Here is a 19,639-nt window from a genome sequence, read left to right as displayed (position 1 = left end):
GCGAAGCTCCGATCCCTTGGATCTCCGATAACTCGCAGAACGTAATTCAGCAAAACTTAATTTAATACTTTCTGGTATTCACAGTGATAAAACTTTCGCCTTCAAGCCTTTGATCTGGTATGGCAGAAAATGGTTTGATTCATGAGGATAGCTTTTTTCCCCCCCCCAGTGAATGTGTCATCAGAAAAGCATGTGATAACTGAATTTGATTCAAACAAATTATTTGCTTTTGGTAATTATGTCTGGCCTGTTTAACCTTGTGAAGAAATTCAGGAGCAGGCCCTGGCAAGCACATTTTAGAATGCTAGAAAGTAGCAGTATTGATGAAACAACCGAAACAGCATCATGCACAGTCACAGTCAGTCACATGTAAACTCTTCTGTAAAACTTGTACAGAGATAGATGCATGATCTCCAAGTACAAAAATGTTAACTTATATATTAATGTCCTTTAAAGTTAAATTTTGTTTTAATTAACAACACTACTAGAACACATTTATTTGTTAATCAGTTATTGGATGTCAAATATTTTGTCATTTTGACTGTAAAGACTTCAGTGGAAACCTGCTATTTTTTTTTTACATTAGCAGCACATACCATGGCCTTTGATTTATATATATGTATGACATCATATTTAGCAGTTATTTAGCAGTTCCTTTCTGAAGATGAATAATTGAAAAAGGATATTATTTCTCGAAACCACTCAAGACTGGACCATCTCTAAACAGGAATTCTCTCAAAACCAGACATTTTCCACAGTCCTCTGATTTCCACATCTTTTAAAACTAAAGTTTACCCTTGAAACCAGAATCCACTCTAAACTGAATACCAGACGAATAATTCAGTCTCAGAATGTTCACTTTGTGTAAATTGTACCTCTGAAAACTGGATGATCAGACAGACCGTCATCAATCATTATGGCTCTGAATATCACTTTGGCCGGATTACCTGACTGCGAACTCAGCTAGTGTAATATGTGCATGCTCGGGTCAGCCAACCGAAGGTTATCGCCATTACATGTGGCTGGGCATAGTTGGCAAATAACAATTAAGCAATTAAAGATCAGTTGACAGCTTTGATATTTAAGTCACTAATGTACCGGTACACATATGCTTTGCAGCTTTGTTGTAAATTTAGTTGAAATAGGATGAGTTATGGTTTGGGTTAGGTGTTTTTAAATTACGAATGTTAATAAAGGCCCTTCACAAATATGGTACTTGACAAACATATTTCAAAATTTGCTTCAAAGATCGATAGAACAACAATGAATTTAATCCACTGTCTTCCTGTTGTTTAAATTTGTTTTCCTTTTAAACACTTTAACTATTTTAAATAGCAAATAAAATACAACAAATGTTTTTGCATCAATACGATCCCCCGAAAAACGAACACCTCTGAAAGGTGGACATTTTATTCAGACCCATGGGTATCTGGTTTAAAGGTGTTTCACTATATATATATATATATATATATATATATATATATATACAGTGAAACGCCTGTAAACCGGATACCCTCGGTACGTCTGGTTTTAAGAATGATCTAAGAGGTTTAGAGAGGTTCTCTTATGTACAGATATTTAATAAGGGGCTGAGAAAAACATCCGGTTTTGAGGGAATTCCGGTTTACAGAGGGTCTGGACAAGGAAAATCCAATCAGAGAATGGGTCCACCGAGGAGGTTTGATCCTTGACCAAAACACCTCAGACGAGTGATCTAACAACTGAGCTGGATCTCACCCCTAATGTCCTTGAAAGTACAACAGGTCAAACAGAAAACTGAATGATAAGAAAAACATACATTTTACATGAAAAACTACTGAATTTTAAAATAGTATACAGATACATCTATACGTGAATATGTGCACCCACACCCAAATGAATGGACACATATGCATACATACATCAATGAATTAATTGCTTTTAAAAAAGGAAAAAAAATCTTATAATTATAAACAACACAACTCATATAGTCAAAAAAAAAAAAATCAGTTTCTTTCATCCTAGTCAAAATCTGTTTTTAAAATCTATTTCCATAATGACATCCTGTTTTCTGTAATGACGTCATTTTCTGCATTGTATTGAATGATAACATTTAGCTTTTTAGCGATATCATCCAATCAGATCCAATAAATCATGTAAGAAAATGTGTAATTGTATTACTATTAACAAAACAATGATGTGAGTAATTCAGCAGTATTTAACACCATCCCTGTTTCACATGATTCAGCAGTTTCAGAAACAGGTGAAGCAGAAATCCAAGTCTCTTATTTGCACACAATCTTTACAGAAAATTATTCAATTAAACACTGAGAAATGAATGCAAATGCAGAGAAAAGAATCCCAACTTTCCTCCCAAGATACTTTCAGATTGCATTAGGAGCCATTTATGGATGGCATTGCCAGTGAAAAATTCTTCAAATTACCAACATACAGGCATTCATCCATTGGGTACATACAACAACGGTGCAGATATAACCTAATTATTACCAATTTCTGAATCAGTGGAAAAAGGTTCTGACTGAACAAATAAGAAATCTTCCGTAAGAGCTAAATGAGCAGTGTGGTTTTTTAATGCACATATCTGATTATACAACTTGACTGAAGGCAGCACTGCAACTAACAAAACAAATATTTTTGTTCTGTTTAAAGACACTACTAGAGCACATTGATTTATTAACCATCAGCTATTGGATGTCAAATATTTGGTAATTTTGACATATAGTCTTAGAGAAGAAACCCGCTATATTTTTCCATTAGTAGCAAGGGAACCTTAATATAAACGATCCCACAGACAGGATAGCACATACCACGGCCTTTGATATGCCAGTTGTCATGCACTGGCTGAAACAAGAAATAGCTCAATGGGCCCACCAACGGGGATCGATCCCAAACCTGCTATATTTTTTACATTAGTAGCAAGGGATCTTTTTATATGCACCATCCCACAGACAGGATAGAACATACCACAGCCTTTGATATGCCAGTCATGGCGCAATGGCTGAAATGAAAAATAGCTCAATGGGCCCACCGATGGGGATCGATCCCAAACCAACCGTGTATCAAATGAGCACTTTACCACTGGACTACGTCCCGCCCCTTGTAAGTAACAAATAACATTTCACTGAGTCACAGTTCAAACCGTCTCCCCTTATAACTTTAAATAAAGCATTAAACATAGCGCCATGCCTCCCATTGGCGACATATATGACATGATTGTGGTTGTCTCACCTGTATTAAGTAAAAAGGTGAGATATAGGTACTACTTTTCTGGCAGTGGATGACGCTGATGATGTTAACTTTTACTTCAAAGTTTTGCATTTACATCAGTTTCTCACAAACTGTAAGTCCTAAGCCAATGAAATTTGGTTTACAGTTGCACCTATGAATGTTCATCAGTGCACCAAAACATTTATGGTAGGTAAGAAATTTAATTCCCTGGAATTCTTGTTTTACCTTAAAAAACTATTTAGTTTGTTTTCTTTTTATACACATGAAAATAAAGTCAAACCATAGCAGATTTGTACACAAATTTCGCAATCTAAATTGCCAGAAATAATGATAGATGACATTTTTCAAGGCAACTGATTATGACTTTTATAATAGATCATCACAGTGGTAGAGTCCAATTGATCAATTTTCAGTTATAATCAATCATCAGAACACTACAATGGTATAACTGAGGACATTATGCTCTGCTAGTTTTCAACAATAATAGTTTGTTTTTTAAAGTTTATTTTTGTTTAACGACACCACTAAAGCACAAGGCTTTATTAATCATCGGCTATTGGATGTCAAAGATTTGATAATTCTGACATATAGTCTTAGAGCGAAAACCCGCTGCATTTTTCCATTACTAGCAAGGACTATTTTATATGCACCATCCCACAGACAGGATATCACATACCACAGCCTTTAATATACCGGTCGTGGTGCACTGGCTGGAAAGAGAAATAACCCAATGGGCCCACTGACGCGAATCGATCCTAGACTGATTGTGCATCAAGTGAATGCTTTACCACTGGTCTACATCCCACCCCTCACCAAAAACAGATTGGTGCTGGATACCAATAGGGGGCATATTTGCTATACCATCAAAACTTATCTAATTTTAATTTCAAAAACCAGTAAAAAGTATTTTAGTAAAAGCATACAAGTTGATTGTGGTAGATACCACTGTTCTTTTGGCAGTGTCATAATGAATAAAAAAAAAAGTAAAAAAGAACACAAACGTGTCACTAAATTTAATTTTAAAAATTAATTTTTTAAGTACCAGGACATTAATTTGCTAAAAACTTTTTAAAATTTAGTGAAGACAAATATGCCACCAAAGTCAGAACCACAATACTTCTCAAGGGACAATTATGCCACTCTGAAATCTAATTAAAACTCCAGCCCATTGTTTGAATTTGACATTAAATAATACAACTTTAATTAAAAATTGTTGTAAATTAATCCAAACATTTGATGCCAGGGACATGAAAAAAAAAAAGAAAAAAAAAGAAGGAATGTCTTAAAATGCAAATTGTAAAGTTCATCTCTAGAAATGTCATAAAAATACTGTGCAAAAAGATGTAAACAGCGATTGTACCACAAGTGAAAATTACCCTTCACTTAACCTTAATATTAAGCTTTCCAATCCGAACATGACTACCACCACTTCACATCCAAAAATCAATCATAAATATTTAGGATTTTCCGTGCTACTTTTGAAAAGAAGAACAATTTTCACCATCTTCCCTATCAAAAATCTTACTCCATAATTGCTTTCATAGTATCCCATGTTCAAATCCCTATATGTGATTAGGTGTGAGAGATGATACTGCTTCCTCAACTAAAATGTTCGTCCATTTTTTCCCCTTCAAAATCTCGCCACTCAATCTTGTACAGGAAACATCCCAGATGAATTTCTGCCTTGGTATCATCTCCGGAGTGCAGTGAGAAAGTTTTATGTATGATATTTGATCAATTGGACTTATGAGACGTCATGTTATATGATTGATTACTGGCAGTGACACTGGCGAGAGACACGGAGCGATATGGTGGTAGCCAGTTTAATCAAACTCTTAGGTCTGATATAGGTTAAGATCTTTCATCATCAAATAAAGTCACTGGCTTTCATATAGTTGTAGGAAATTAGTTTCTCTGGGCTAAAAAAAAAGCAGTGCAGAGGTCGAAAGTAAGACTAGAAAGATGTCGATGTATTATGGATAGCTTCTGTTCCAATATGTTTGCATATACATGTACATGTGTTTGCCTTTTTATATGACTGCACCTAGACTGAAATATTTTTCACTCTGTAAAGCTGTATTTCCCATTTTATCTTTATTTTTTTACTTATTTGTCTATTTTATATTTATGTCTTATGTGGATTTACGTAAAGACATAACACACACAAAACCCAGCATTGAATACAATACAAAAATAGACAAATTATTTAAAAATAAATATAACATGAAATATAGCTTTAACTAGACAGAAATATACTGAACTTAAATAAAAATGCACCACCAAATTTTCAGTTGTTATTGTTATTGGATGTAAGTTTGCAATAAAACATGCAATAACCCTCATAAACCTTCTTTTCTTTATTGCCTACCAGAATACACCCAGTTATACAAAATCAGTTACACATATTATTATCTTGTCATATCCTTTTTCACAACTACAAATCTGAGTGGTGCATTTTTAATGGAGTTCAGTATATTAGGTCTAGACTGCACCCATCAACAATTTCTTCTTTGGTTTTTTTTATAAACATATTTTCGAGCTTATATCCAATTAAGGTTCAAGCACGCTGTCCTGGGCACACACCTCAGTTATCTGAGCTGTCTGTCCTGGACAGTGGGTTAGTTGTTAGTGATTAGTGAGAGAAAAGAGGGTGTAGTGATATTAAACCTACTCACTGAGTCGTGAAAACTCACTCTGGGTGGGAGCTGATACCAGTCTGCAAACCCAATACCTACCAGCCTTATGTCCAATGGGTTACCGTAACCACGACACCACCGAGGCCAGTATCAACAACTAAAGACATGCTGGTGATACACTAAACTGACCACAATTCTGGGTATGTGATATACCTATCAGCCTTATGTCCAATGGGTTAACCACAACACCACCGAGGCCGGTATCAACAACTAAAGACGTGCTGGTGATGCACTCCGATGGGTTAACCACGACACCACCATGGCCGGTATCAACAACTAAAGACATGCTGGTGATACACTAAACTGACCACAATTCTGGGTATGTGATATACCTATCAGCCTTATGTCCAATGGGTTAACCACGACACCACCGAGGCCGGTATCAACAACTAAAGACATGCTGGAGATATACTAAACTGACCACAATTCTGGGTATGTGATATACCTATCAGCCTTATGTCCAATGGGTTAACCACGGCACCACCGAGGCCGGTATCAACAACTAAAGACGTGCTGGTGATGCACTCCGATGGGTTAACCACGACAACACCAAGGCCGGTATCAACAACTAAAGACATGCTGGAGATGCACTCCAATGGGTTAACCACGACACCACCGAGGCTGGTATCAACAACTAAAGACATGCTAGAGATGCACTCAGATGGGTTAACCACGACACCACTGAGGCCGGTATCAACAACTAAAGACATGCTGGAGATATACTAAACTGACCACAATTCTGGGTATGTGATATACCTATCAGCCTTATGTCCAATGGGTTAACCACGGCACCACCGAGGCCGGTATCAACAACTAAAGACATGCTGGAGATGCACTCCGATGGGTTAACCACGACAACACCAAGGCCGGTATCAACAACTAAAGACATGCTGGAGATGCACTCCAATGGGTTAACCACGACACCACCGAGGCTGGTATCAACAACTAAAGACATGCTAGAGATGCACTCCGATGGGTTAACCACGACACCACTGAGGCCGGTATCAACAACTAAAGACATGCTGGAATTACACTAGACTGACCACAATTCTGGGTATGTGTCGCTGCTCCCCGAGTCCATACACTCCAGCCAGTCGGAGGGCACACATGTGGAGAGTGGAGCCATCGTCTGTGGAGGAGCCATCTGCAGCAAGGACCTCTACCTCTGCTTCCTTCTTTGTTTTAGAGTAATAATCTGTAAACTGAGTGCACAATTGTTTTGTTTTTTTTAAATTAAAAAAAACAGAATTTAAAAACTAAAAGGAAAAACATGTTTTAAACCAGAATTAATACAAACCTTATGGTATTGCCGAACTTTAGCCGGACATAGATTTTGTATACTATTGCCATGGCGTTAGTATCTCAAAGTCCATTAGAATCTTGATTCTAGACTCTAAAATTTTTATAAGTACCAAGGTCTGGCCTTATGCTTATAACACTTTTAAATTCTAGAATCAAGATTTTAATACTGCCTTGAGACTTTAATGTCATGGCAATGCAAACAGAATACATGCATGTAACGTAATTTCACATATGGGCCCAGATATGCTCCAAAACTGCTTTCTGAAGATCAGAATGAAAAAGGTTACAAAGAAGAATGGCCATGAACCAATCAAAATACATGTAATCCCTGAAAGATCCCATCAAGCAGCATTTAAAAGAATGGGAACGAAATAATTTTGTTTTTTAAAATATTTTTTTATTGAGACTAGCTAATAGCATGAAGTACCAACTCTTTAGCTTGAATCTCATTTATTTTTAAAAGACAAAAACATCCCCAACTGGCAAAAATAACAAAAATTATGACATCTTTTTAAAGAAAAAACAAAACTCTGTTCACTTGTCAAACATAATCACATTGCTTGTCCTATCTAGCCACAATCAGTTGATCAGCTTAAGACGATCAATACTAAATCGAGTTACTTGGACTATTTCTCTGCTTCATTAAATGCTTATTGCGTTAGCGTCTTATATTGTGACCACTGGGACCCGAACACTGGTAACATAAGCTGGTCACTGTGTATTACAAAGCTGTCAATCAGTGCTTGCATCTTTTCTCCAAGATATGGCAGGTCAAGCGTAAACAACAAGATGGTTTATAAAAATCATCATGATTACAGGATAGCATCAGTGGTGAGGAGGTTAGAAAGATGTTTATTATTATAATCTATTATAAATGTTTATTATATCTTAGTGAAATATCAAAACAATCTCAATAAAATAAAGTATTATCACACACTAGAGAAGAGAATATTTTTCACTCTAAAAAGTTGTGTGTATTGTTGAGATTTTTTTTTTTTTTTTTTTTTTTTTTTTTTTTACCTAATTGAAGATAACAGGGTAAAGTTTGGGGCATCATATGATGATACATACCCATCATGTGTTTGAGACTGATTTAAAGATATTTGATTGGCTGTTTGGTGATGACCTAGCTGCCAAAGCCAAATTGTTCACTGAAATTAACATTACTGAAACTATTTCCTTACTATGATCTACATGTGCAAGTACATTAAATAAGTTTAAGTTGAAAAATACATTTGAATTTCTTTTAAGCATATGTAAGGAACTAATTTGTATACTTTTGCTTGTTACAATACCATTTCATAACTAGTTATTTGAAAATATATTCAACTTGTTTTGGCCTTTAAGATAAGTTTTGAAAAACACTTATAAGTAAGAAAGATGGTATTTAATGGCCACTATTCTCTGTATCTGCACTGTACGTTACTTGAAACCTGGACTCCGCAAGGCTCATTGGGTAGGTGTAAACCACTTGCACCGACCAGTGATCCATAACTGGTTCAACAAAGGCCATGGTTTGTGCTATCCTGCCTGTGGGAAGTGCAAATAAAAGATCTCTTGCTGCCTGTTGTAAAAGATTAGCCTATGTGGCGACAGCGGGTTTTCTCAAAAAAAACCTGTCAGAATGACCATATGTTTGACGTCCAATAGCCGATGGTAAGATAAAAACCCAATGTGCTCTAATGGCGTCGTTAAATAAAACAAACTTTACTTTGGACCAAAACTGATGTAATGAATGGCAGCAGTTCATAATCTTTTGGTCCTGAAACAACAGGTTATCTTTTTTTCTGTTGTCATTTTTCACTATTGTTCTATTTTTATACACAATTTACAATTTTTTATTAACAATTCATCAAACTTGTAGTAATACAAATGGCAAACTACTTTTATATGATTAATATGTGAACTGGATATCTATTTTATTTATGTTATACATAAACATGCTCTCCAGGGATACTCATTGTGCCCATTGTTAAACTAAAACTGAAATAAATTTGCATCCAATAAAAAAAAGTATACTTGGGAACAAAATTTATTACTCATATCTTGGTTTGTATCAAAGTAATATACCCTACTAGGAAGTGGTATGTTCCATCACAAATGATTATGACATCATACATTACAATCGGATTTAAACACTGTCAGCTTCCAATTGTTAAACTAATTTCACTGGGCCACATTGTTTAAAACATGAACACTGGGTAAATAGGATACCATTTTGTATCAAGTTTATGTCTCTCAGTAAATAACATTTATCCAACAATTGTAAAAAATTGTGACAAATGACAGTTATTTCACTCTGGATGGAAACTTGATGCAAAATGGAAGCTCATTTAATATCATTTAAATCTTGCATAACAGACCAGTGTAATGGTATGTTATTTGTTGTAATAGTACTAAATGGTGATCAGTAAGACTTGCAGAAGGATTTTTGAGAATAAAGGTAACCTGATAAAAATTTACATAATAAATAGAAAACATGACAAAAGTTATACAAATAAATATATAAATGGTTATGAGAAATGGTCCAGGTGAGAATTACGGTAATCTTTGACAATTAAGAATTCCATTTGTGGATTTGTGGACAAATGCATATCATTGTGAATCATATGCATTTGTATGCAGAAGACAACCAGGTATGTATTTGAATGATGTAATATATGCATTTGTGTGCTGTACAGGCGTGGATGCAGGATTTCTGAAAGTAGTGTGTGTGTGTGTGTGTGTGTGTGTGTGTGTGTGTGTGTGTGTGTATCCAAATGTGATATTTTTATTGATTAAGCATTTAGGACAGTTAATATAATCACGTTTCCCCTTAAAGGTTATGGTCGGTTTTCAAGATGGGGGTCTGGACTGCTGGACACCTCCCTAGATCAGCTACTGCTGTATCTAATTAAGATTCTAGCCTGCTGTCCTGGGCACACACCTCAGCTATCTAGGGTTAGCTGTTAGTGACAGAGAGGTTGGTGTATTGACTCTGAGTGGAAGCTGGTACCTACCAGCCTTAAATCCAATGGATTAATCACTACACCACTGAGGATGGTAAACAAATGAATAAACATTTGAAATCTTTTTAGATAAGTAACTGTTTATAACATTTTGTGTCCTACACATTACATTTCCTTGTATATACCAGGAGTTTGTATAGACTGAAGTTCTGAACAGTTTTTACAACAGACAAGTTAAACCTCATTCTTGTTCCATGTTACCTGGTGATCCAGCAAGTAGGGTAAAGTCTCGTCACCGTTGACAATCTCTTGTCCTCCAAACACCACGTTGTAGGTACTGGTGTACACAAGTCTGGTTACGTTCATCTCACGGCAGGCTGGAAAATACACAATACTCATAGTACACAAGTCGGGTTACGTTTGTCTCACAGCAGGCTGGAAAATACACAATACTCATAGTACACAAGTCGGGTTACGTTTGTCTCACAGCAGGCTGGAAAATATACAATACTCATAGTACACAAGTCGGGTTACATTCATCTCACAGCAGACTGGAAAATATACAATACTCATAGTACACAAGTCGGGTTACATTCATCTCACAGCAGGCTGGAAAATATACAATACTCATAGTACACAAGTCGGGTTACGTTCGTCTCACGGCAGGCTGGAAAATACACAATACTCATAGTACACAAGTCGGGTTACGTTCGTCTCACGGCAGGCTGGAAAATACACAATACTCATAGTACACAAGTCGGGTTACGTTCGTCTCACAGCAGGCTGGAAAATATACAATACTCATAGTACACAAGCCGGGTTACATTCATCTCACGGCAGGCTGGAAAATATACAATACTCATAGTACACAGGTTGGGTTATGTTCGTCTCACGGCAGGCTGGAAAATACACAATACTCATAGGACAAGATGATCAAGAATAATTTAAATGACACAGGATTCTTTAAATTGGACTCATATCAGTAGTAGCAATTTGACAAATTTGATTTTAAAAAATATCAGTAGGCAAATTTAAGTTTCAATTAGCTAAACATCAGAATAGTGGTTGATCTACAAACATGACATGACTGGGTTTTTTAAATTAGCTTTTTGAGGGGAATTAATAATAGAATTTATGCTATAACTTACCCATGATATCCATGTCATAAACCCATGTGATAATTTTAGTATATTAACCCGGTTAATAATGGTATGCAAATTTGCAAGGTCTCTAGGTAATGTGTTGCTGTGGATGAGTCATTTGCTTACAAGCCAATAAGACCTGTGTACCTGAGAGTAATGTTTTCAAAGATTTAGTTAAAATGCGTGACGTCAAACTAATTTGTGCTAATCGGGATGACGTTATATTATTGATGGCAGCGACTTTAGTACTGTGTTTACTAAAAATGTAATTAAAATGTTATTTTAGAAGTGTTATAGGATAAAAAGAATTCGCTACTCATGTTTTTTAATACGTAAAATATCAACCTCGTCTAGTCAATCAATATTTGTCTCGGCAGAGCCTCGACAAATACCAATTAACATAGACTCGGTAGATATTTTCCATATTAAAAAATACTCATGACGAATCCTCTATATATTTTCCGAATTCAAATTTAATTTTTATTTGGTGATTTGGTAAATGACAGATTAAACATTGATTACATCCATTGATGTCTAAGAACACATATATTTTAAATGAACCACAATGCACTGCTGATGTGTCATGACTGTATATGCATATATACAAGACCCCTTACTCCAAATCAGCAGTAGTAGTTTATGAGCTGACAGCAAGTTTCTTCTCATACCCTATACCAAGTATCCCCATAACTTTATATTAGATGTAAAATAGCCATAATTTTAAGATACCCTAAGATGTCATTAAATAAGCATTCCTTTCCTTTGCACAAATCTGAATTGAATGTAATAGATGAAAAAGATAACACGCATGCATGCATGCATGTACACACACACACACACACACACACACACACACACACACACACACACACACACACACACACACACACACACACACACACACACGCACACACACATGCACACACACAAACAAACAGTTGATTTCTGACATACTAATATGGTTAATCACTGACCAAGAGACGTAATTTCTGGATTACTGCTACCAATATTAAGGTAAAAACAAACTATCTGTACACATATCTTGAGTGGTCATTTTTCAATACATACATAAGTACAATAACAACACATCACAGGGCTCAAAATAGGAAATAAACTATGGTCTGCTGTTATTTTATATAAAATGTGCCTCACATATTAATATAAAATGGAAATCATTTCATTGAATTCATGACACGATGCAGTGAAGAGATAAATATTTTTCAGATAAAATAACAAAGAAAGAAAGAAAGAAATGTTTTATTTAAGGACGCACTCAACACATTTTATTTACGGTTATATGGCATCAGACATATGGTTAAGGACCACACAGATTTTGAGAGGAAACCCGCTGTCGCCACTACATGGGCTACTCTTTCTGATTAGCAGCAAGGGATCTTTTATTTGCACTTCCCACAGGCAGGATAGCACAAACCATGGCCTTTGTTGAACCAGTTATGGATCACTGGTCAATGCAAGTGTTTACACCTACCCATTGAGCCTTGCGGAACACTCACTCAGGGTTTGGAGTCAATATCTGGATTAAAAATCCCATGCCTCGACTGGGATCCGAACCCAGTACCTACCAGCCTGTAGACCGATGGCCTAACCACGACGCCACCGAGGCCGGTAGATAAAATAACAGGTCAAAGGAAATATGTCCTGCTAAAAGACATATATCACATACTGAAAATAAGACAGCTCAGGATGAGAGAATGGTTTGGGATGATGTGTAAAAAATTTAGACCTCTGAGATGTATTTTAGTGCATTGTGGAATTAAAATATAACAGAATCAGGAGCTAGACAGTGGATGAGATAATCATGCATGCATTTTTCTCTTGACAAAAAACTTCCAATTTTAGTGGGGTGGGTAGTAGGTCTAAAACAAATGGACCATTTTTCACTTTTTTCAGACTGCAATCATAAGAACATTAGTGCATATAGGCATACACAAAACTGGAATAATGACTGCACACGACGGAAGTCCAGAAAGGGGGTAATGCTGCAAATGGCTTGATAATTGATTAGTCAATAAGAAACCCACCAATATACAGCTTCTGGGGACCACAGTGACACCTCTGCATCCCCTAGCTGGCCTGGTTAATACACTGGATCATTGCATTAGTTCCATACGACAGGCTCCAGCAGCCATTGATAATAACGTGATGATTAGAGAATGCATCTTAACCGAGAGAAACACAGCAAGCCATACATTATAGAAATTGTTTGTTGCATTATTTATCACCATCACAACTCATACATCACTTCATTTCATTGAATTCATCAAACTATGCAGTGAATGGATAAATATTTTTCAGACATCATCCCATTAGACCATGAAATGACTGGTTATTTCACAACACGCCAAAGCATTGTCAGCGATGTGTCTTATACATATTTATAAGATAACATAAAACAATGTAGACAAGCAATTCAGACTACTGTCTTATATGGTAAAACAAACATGGGGAAAAAAGAGGATTATGATGGCTATGTGTTATATTAAAAAGGAAAATATACTGCCATTCAAAAGAAACTTTACAAGACTTGTAATTGTATTATAGAAAACCAACAAACGGTATGGTGGGATATGAAAGTATCATGAAGTTCAACATCTAAATGTCACAATGCACTTTGTGATACATGCAGTGTTTGTAAGGTGGTTTCCATGTTGGTTCTTTTTGAATAACAAAAATATGTTTAAAATTATATTTATGTAAAGTTTCTTTTGGATGTCAGTATAAATATACTGAAAAAAAGACTTGGGACTGTTAAGAGTTTCACATTTTCACAAAAATACATGAAACTCTTCTTGTTTTGCTATCCATCTGCTACCTTTAAAAAGTGTATTCTGGCATTAACCCCACCAGGGGCCCATTTCACTAAGCATTGTAAGTTTACGTCTGCTACTAGCAGTTATACCAGTCGTGCCTTTACATGTGTTTGGTATCAATTTGATGCAGAAAATTACATCATTACGGAAGCTGGAATATTTTAAAGACAAAAAAGAAAATGAAATATGTTTTCTTCTAATTATATTTATTGAACTATAATAGTAATAAGAATTGTGGTTTAGTCGAAGATTTACGTTTACATTTACGTGCAAAACTAGACTTATGATGTTTTGTGAAATTGGGCCCAGGGATTTAAATTGCACCAAAGCTGAGGTGCTACAGAGTGTGCCTAAAATCAGCAAGCCCAAATTAAGTACAAACATGCTAACCGCAAAACATTTCACCTCAAAATCAATGGAATATTAAGCTGTAATTAAATTAAAATAACTTGAAATGCATTTCTGAATATGTACAACTCTTTACCAGCTATTATTAATGTTACTGCCCTGAAAAAGACCTTGGTCAAGTTGGTGTGCACAGAACACAAAAAGTAAGTTATTCCCAGGGGTCCGGTAACATAAAGCACTCATAACACTTACGTCAAAAATAAAACACACATAATGTGTGGTGCACGTCTGATGTAAGTGTTATGAGTGATTTGTGTTACCGGGCCCAGATTGGTGAGATCTGAAGCCCTGTCCACCTCCAGTGTATGGTTGTGATGCTCGTGAAAATGTTGATAAGTATGAACATTGCTCCTTAGGGTTATTTTTCATGCACATTGTTTTTGGCGTGAAGCAGGCACAGGAACACAGAAAACTGGTGATTCAAAAAATCTATTCTATTTAGTGATTCCATAATGAGCGGTGTGTTATGTGTTCATTTACCATGTTTCTCACACCCTGCATCAAAAACCGCACACTGAAAATGGCTATAGGATACTGGTAACAGTAACATACAGGTAATAACCTGAAGCCTCCACAGACTACTCATATTAAAATGGCTATAGGATACTGGTAACCACAGACTACTCATAAACCGCACACTTAAAATGGCTATAGGATACTGGTAACAGTAACATACAGGTAATAACCTGAAGCCTCCGCAGACTACTCTTATTAAAATGGCTATAGGATACTGGTAACAGTAACATACAGGTAATAACCTGAAGCCTCCACAGACGACTACTCTTATTAAAATGGCTATAGGATACTGGTAACAGTAACATACAGGTAATAACCTGAAGCCTCCACAGACGACTCTCTTACTAAAATGGCTATAGGATACTGGTAACAGTAACATACAGGTAATAACCTGAAGCCTCCACAGACGACTACTCTTACTAAAATGGCTATAGGATACTGGTAACAGTAACATACAGGTAATAACCTGAAGCCTCCACAGACGACTACTCTTACTAAAATGGCTATAGGATACTGGTAACAGTAACATACAGGTAGTAACCTGAAACCACCGCAGACTACTCATATTAAAATGGCTATAGGATACTGGTAACAGTAACATACAGGTAATAACCTGAAGCCTCCACAGACTACTCTTATTAAAATGGCTATAGGATACTGGTAACAGTAACATACAGGTAATAACCTGAAGCCTCCACAGACTACTCATATTAAAATGGCTATAGGATACTGGTAACAGTAACATACAGGTAATAACCTGAAGCCTCCACAGACTACTCATATTAAAATGGCTATAGGATACTGGTAACAGTAACATATAGGTAATAACCTGAAGCCTCCAAAGACTACTCATATTAAAATGGCTATAGGATACTGGTAACAGTAACATACAGGTAATAACCTGACCTCCACAGACTACTCTTAAAATGGCTATAGGATACTGGTAACAGTAACATACAGGTAATAACCTGAAGCCTCCACAGACTACTCATATTAAAATGGCTATAGGATACTGGTAACAGTAACATATAGGTAATAACCTGAAGCCTCCACAGACTACTCATATTAAAATGGCTATAGGATACTGGTAACAGTAACATATAGGTAATAACCTGAAGCCTCCACAGACTACTCATATTAAAATGGCTATAGGATACTGGTAACAGTAACATACAGGTAATAACCTGAAGCCTCCACAGACTACTCATATTAAAATGGCTATAGGATACTGGTAACAGTAACATATAGGTAATAACCTGAAGCCTCCACAGACTACTCATATTAAAATGGCTATAGGATACTGGTAACAGTAACATATAGGTAATAACCTGAAGCCTCCAAAGACTACTCATATTAAAATGGCTATAGGATACTGGTAACAGTAACATACAGGTAATAACCTGAAGCCTCCACAGACTACTCTTATTAAAATGGCTATAGGATACTGGTAACAGTAACATACAGGTAATAACCTGAAGCCTCCACAGACTACTCATATTAAAATGGCTATAGGATACTGGTAACAGTAACATATAGGTAATAACCTGAAGCCTCCACAGACTACTCATATTAAAATGGCTATAGGATACTGGTAACAGTAACATATAGGTAATAACCTGAAGCCTCCACAGACTACTCATATTAAAATGGCTATAGGATACTGGTAACAGTAACATACAGGTAATAACCTGAAGCCTCCACAGACTACTCATATTAAAATGGCTATAGGATACTGGTAACAGTAACATATAGGTAATAACCTGAAGCCTCCACAGACTACTCATATTAAAATGGCTATAGGATACTGGTAACAGTAACATACAGGTAATAACCTGAAGCCTCCACAGACTACTCTTATTAAAATGGCTATAGGATACTGGTAACAGTAACATACAGGTAATAACCTGAAGCCTCCACAGACTACTCATATTAAAATGGCTATAGGATACTGGTAACAGTAACATACAGGTAATAACCTGAAGCCTCCACAGACTACTCATATTAAAATGGCTATAGGATACTGGTAACAGTAACATACAGGTAATAACCTGAAGCCTCCACAGACTACTCATATTAAAATGGCTATAGGATACTGGTAACAGTAACATACAGGTAATAACCTGAAGCCTCCACAGACTACTCATATTAAAATGGCTATAGGATACTGGTAACAGTAACATACAGGTAATAACCTGAAGCCTCCACAGACTACTCATATTAAAATGGCTATAGGATACTGTAACAGTAACATATAGGTAATAACCTGAAGCCTCCACAGACTACTCATATTAAAATGGCTATAGGATACTGGTAACAGTAACATATAGGTAATAACCTGAAGCCTCCACAGACTACTCATATTAAAATGGCTATAGGATACTGGTAACAGTAACATACAGGTAATAACCTGAAGCCTCCACATGCCACGAATACTCTTACTAAAATGGCTATAGGATACTGGTAACAGTAACATACAGGTAGTAACCTGAAACCACCGCAGACTACTCTTATTAAAATGGCTATAGGATACTGGTAACAGTAACATACAGGTAATAACCTGAAGCCTCCACAGACTACTCATATTAAAATGGCTATAGGATACTGGTAACAGTAACATACAGGTAATAACCTGAAGCCTCCACAGACTACTCATATTAAAATGGCTATAGGATACTGGTAACAGTAACATACAGGTAATAACCTGAAGCCTCCAAAGACTACTCATATTAAAATGGCTATAGGATACTGGTAACAGTAACATACAGGTAATAACCTGAAGCCTCCACAGACTACTCTTATTAAAATGGCTATAGGATACTGGTAACAGTAACATACAGGTAATAACCTGAAGCCTCCACAGACTACTCTTATTAAAATGGCTATAGGATACTGGTAACAGTAACATACAGGTAATAACCTGAAGCCTCCAAAGACTACTCATATTAAAATGGCTATAGGATACTGGTAACAGTAACATACAGGTAATAACATGAAGCCTCCACAGACTACTCTTACTAAAATGTAGAAGGATATTTTATATATGGTTGTTATGCCAATCAACTACTGTAAACCGTATTAATATTGCAACGTGTTTTTTTCGCGAATGTATACCCTAGCGCATGTTCGCGATGTGTAAATTTCGCGAACGACCGTTGACAGCTCAAAACAAAAAAAAGTGGATAAAGACAGCTCACTGTAATTGTTATAAAGTTACTGTCTGTAAATCAATATTCTTTTATCCTACATCAAGCAATTGTGCCTGGTACAGAGTCTATAGAGGGGATTAGGCCCTACCCACCTCACCTGTATTAGAATCACAACTCACAGCTTTATTTGTTAACTGTTAATACCCTTTGGTAGATAAAACTATAAACGATTAGTCGCCATCGATTGAAGTTACATAAAACAATTAACGATTAGTCGCCATCAAGGAGAGCTCGTGTATAGGCTGTGCCTGTTGAGTGAATCTTTTTGTGATTTTTATTCTGAATAAAATATTTCAAAACAAAACAAATTACTTTAAGCACACTTCAAACTGGAAAATAGTGCGTGCGTATTAATTTCGCGACATAAGGTTGGGCGCGAACGACACGAAATTCATACGCACGCATTTTTTTCACGGTTTACAGTATACAGAAGAGTGGGGATGATGGAGATGACTACTGCTTAAGCGGCCCTCACATATCAGCCGGCGTCCGCACGATTTTTAAATCACAGGAGTCGCCCGGGGATTTAGAGCCCGTGGATGAATCAGGCAAATTTCATGTCTGTGATGTGTGCCCTCACATATTAGACAGGGCCCAGGTGGTGTCCTTTGAACATTGGATAGCAGTGGATAGCTAGATAATCTGGCGGGCGCCGGCTGATCAAAGAACAGATCGGTAGGCGTCCTGGCGGAGCCTGGCTGGACAACTGGTGGTTGATGTCGGGATTCCCCCAGGCGTCTGTGCCTCGAGTATATATAGATGCGTTGTATAAAGTTGTACATTATTTCGTGGGGGCCATTTAGAAGCTGCTGGGGGGGGCATGGGGGGGGGCCAGTCAGGATCCGTGAGGGGGCCATGAGGGGCCCGTGAAAATCCCACTGTGCCTGGCAGATTTTTTTCCAATAATTTTCGTCAAAATCTTCAGGCAGCCGCCAGATCACCAGTCGGTTTCCGGCAGGCCGGCAGGCCGCCAGGCGGGGCCCTTGCAACATATCTACGGGATTGCCACAATCTAAAATCGCACTTGGAAAATCGCAGATGCCTCGTGAAAATGCCCTTTTTGGCCTGTTTAGGAGTCGCGCGGGCGCCGCGACCGATATGTGAGGGCCGCTTGAAGCAGTGTTTTCATTGTGCAATTTGTTGCACCGACTTGTTGCATGCAATTTGTCATAGCAACTGGAATCTGTGCGAGAAGATGTTACGTCATAAGATTCCATGAAGTCAAAAAAAGCTCGTCATTTTAAAAATATTCTGCAGGAAATGTACCATAGGTGCATACAAATTTCCACTGAAATAAAGAAACGAAAGTAGACAATTTTCTGTTGGTATGATGTAAGAAAACAATTATTGATCACATCTGAA

The 19,639-nt window shown here is 36.8% G+C and overlaps 1 protein-coding gene across 2 annotated transcripts in view; it reads right to left on the bottom strand.

Moving 5' to 3' along the window:
* The window catches only part of LOC121378390 (short-chain dehydrogenase/reductase family 42E member 1-like), a 180,046-nt gene that overhangs the window by 23,017 nt on the left and 137,390 nt on the right, over positions 1-19,639 (bottom strand). Inside the window, exons 6-7 of one of the 2 annotated variants that reach the window (XM_041506540.1) lie at positions 10,436-10,551; positions 6,968-7,126 (exon numbers count right to left, since the gene is read on the bottom strand). In XM_041506540.1, the coding sequence (XP_041362474.1) occupies positions 6,968-7,126; positions 10,436-10,551 (275 nt within the window). The remainder of the gene's footprint in view (positions 1-6,967; positions 7,127-10,435; positions 10,552-19,639) is intronic. The other variant, XM_041506541.1, reaches the window with a different exon arrangement.

The sequence above is a fragment of the Gigantopelta aegis genome, chromosome 8 (genome assembly GCF_016097555.1).
Source record: "Gigantopelta aegis isolate Gae_Host chromosome 8, Gae_host_genome, whole genome shotgun sequence".
Taxonomy (NCBI): Eukaryota; Metazoa; Mollusca; class Gastropoda; order Neomphalida; family Peltospiridae; genus Gigantopelta; species Gigantopelta aegis.
This window is presented reverse-complemented; position numbering and strand designations above follow the sequence as displayed.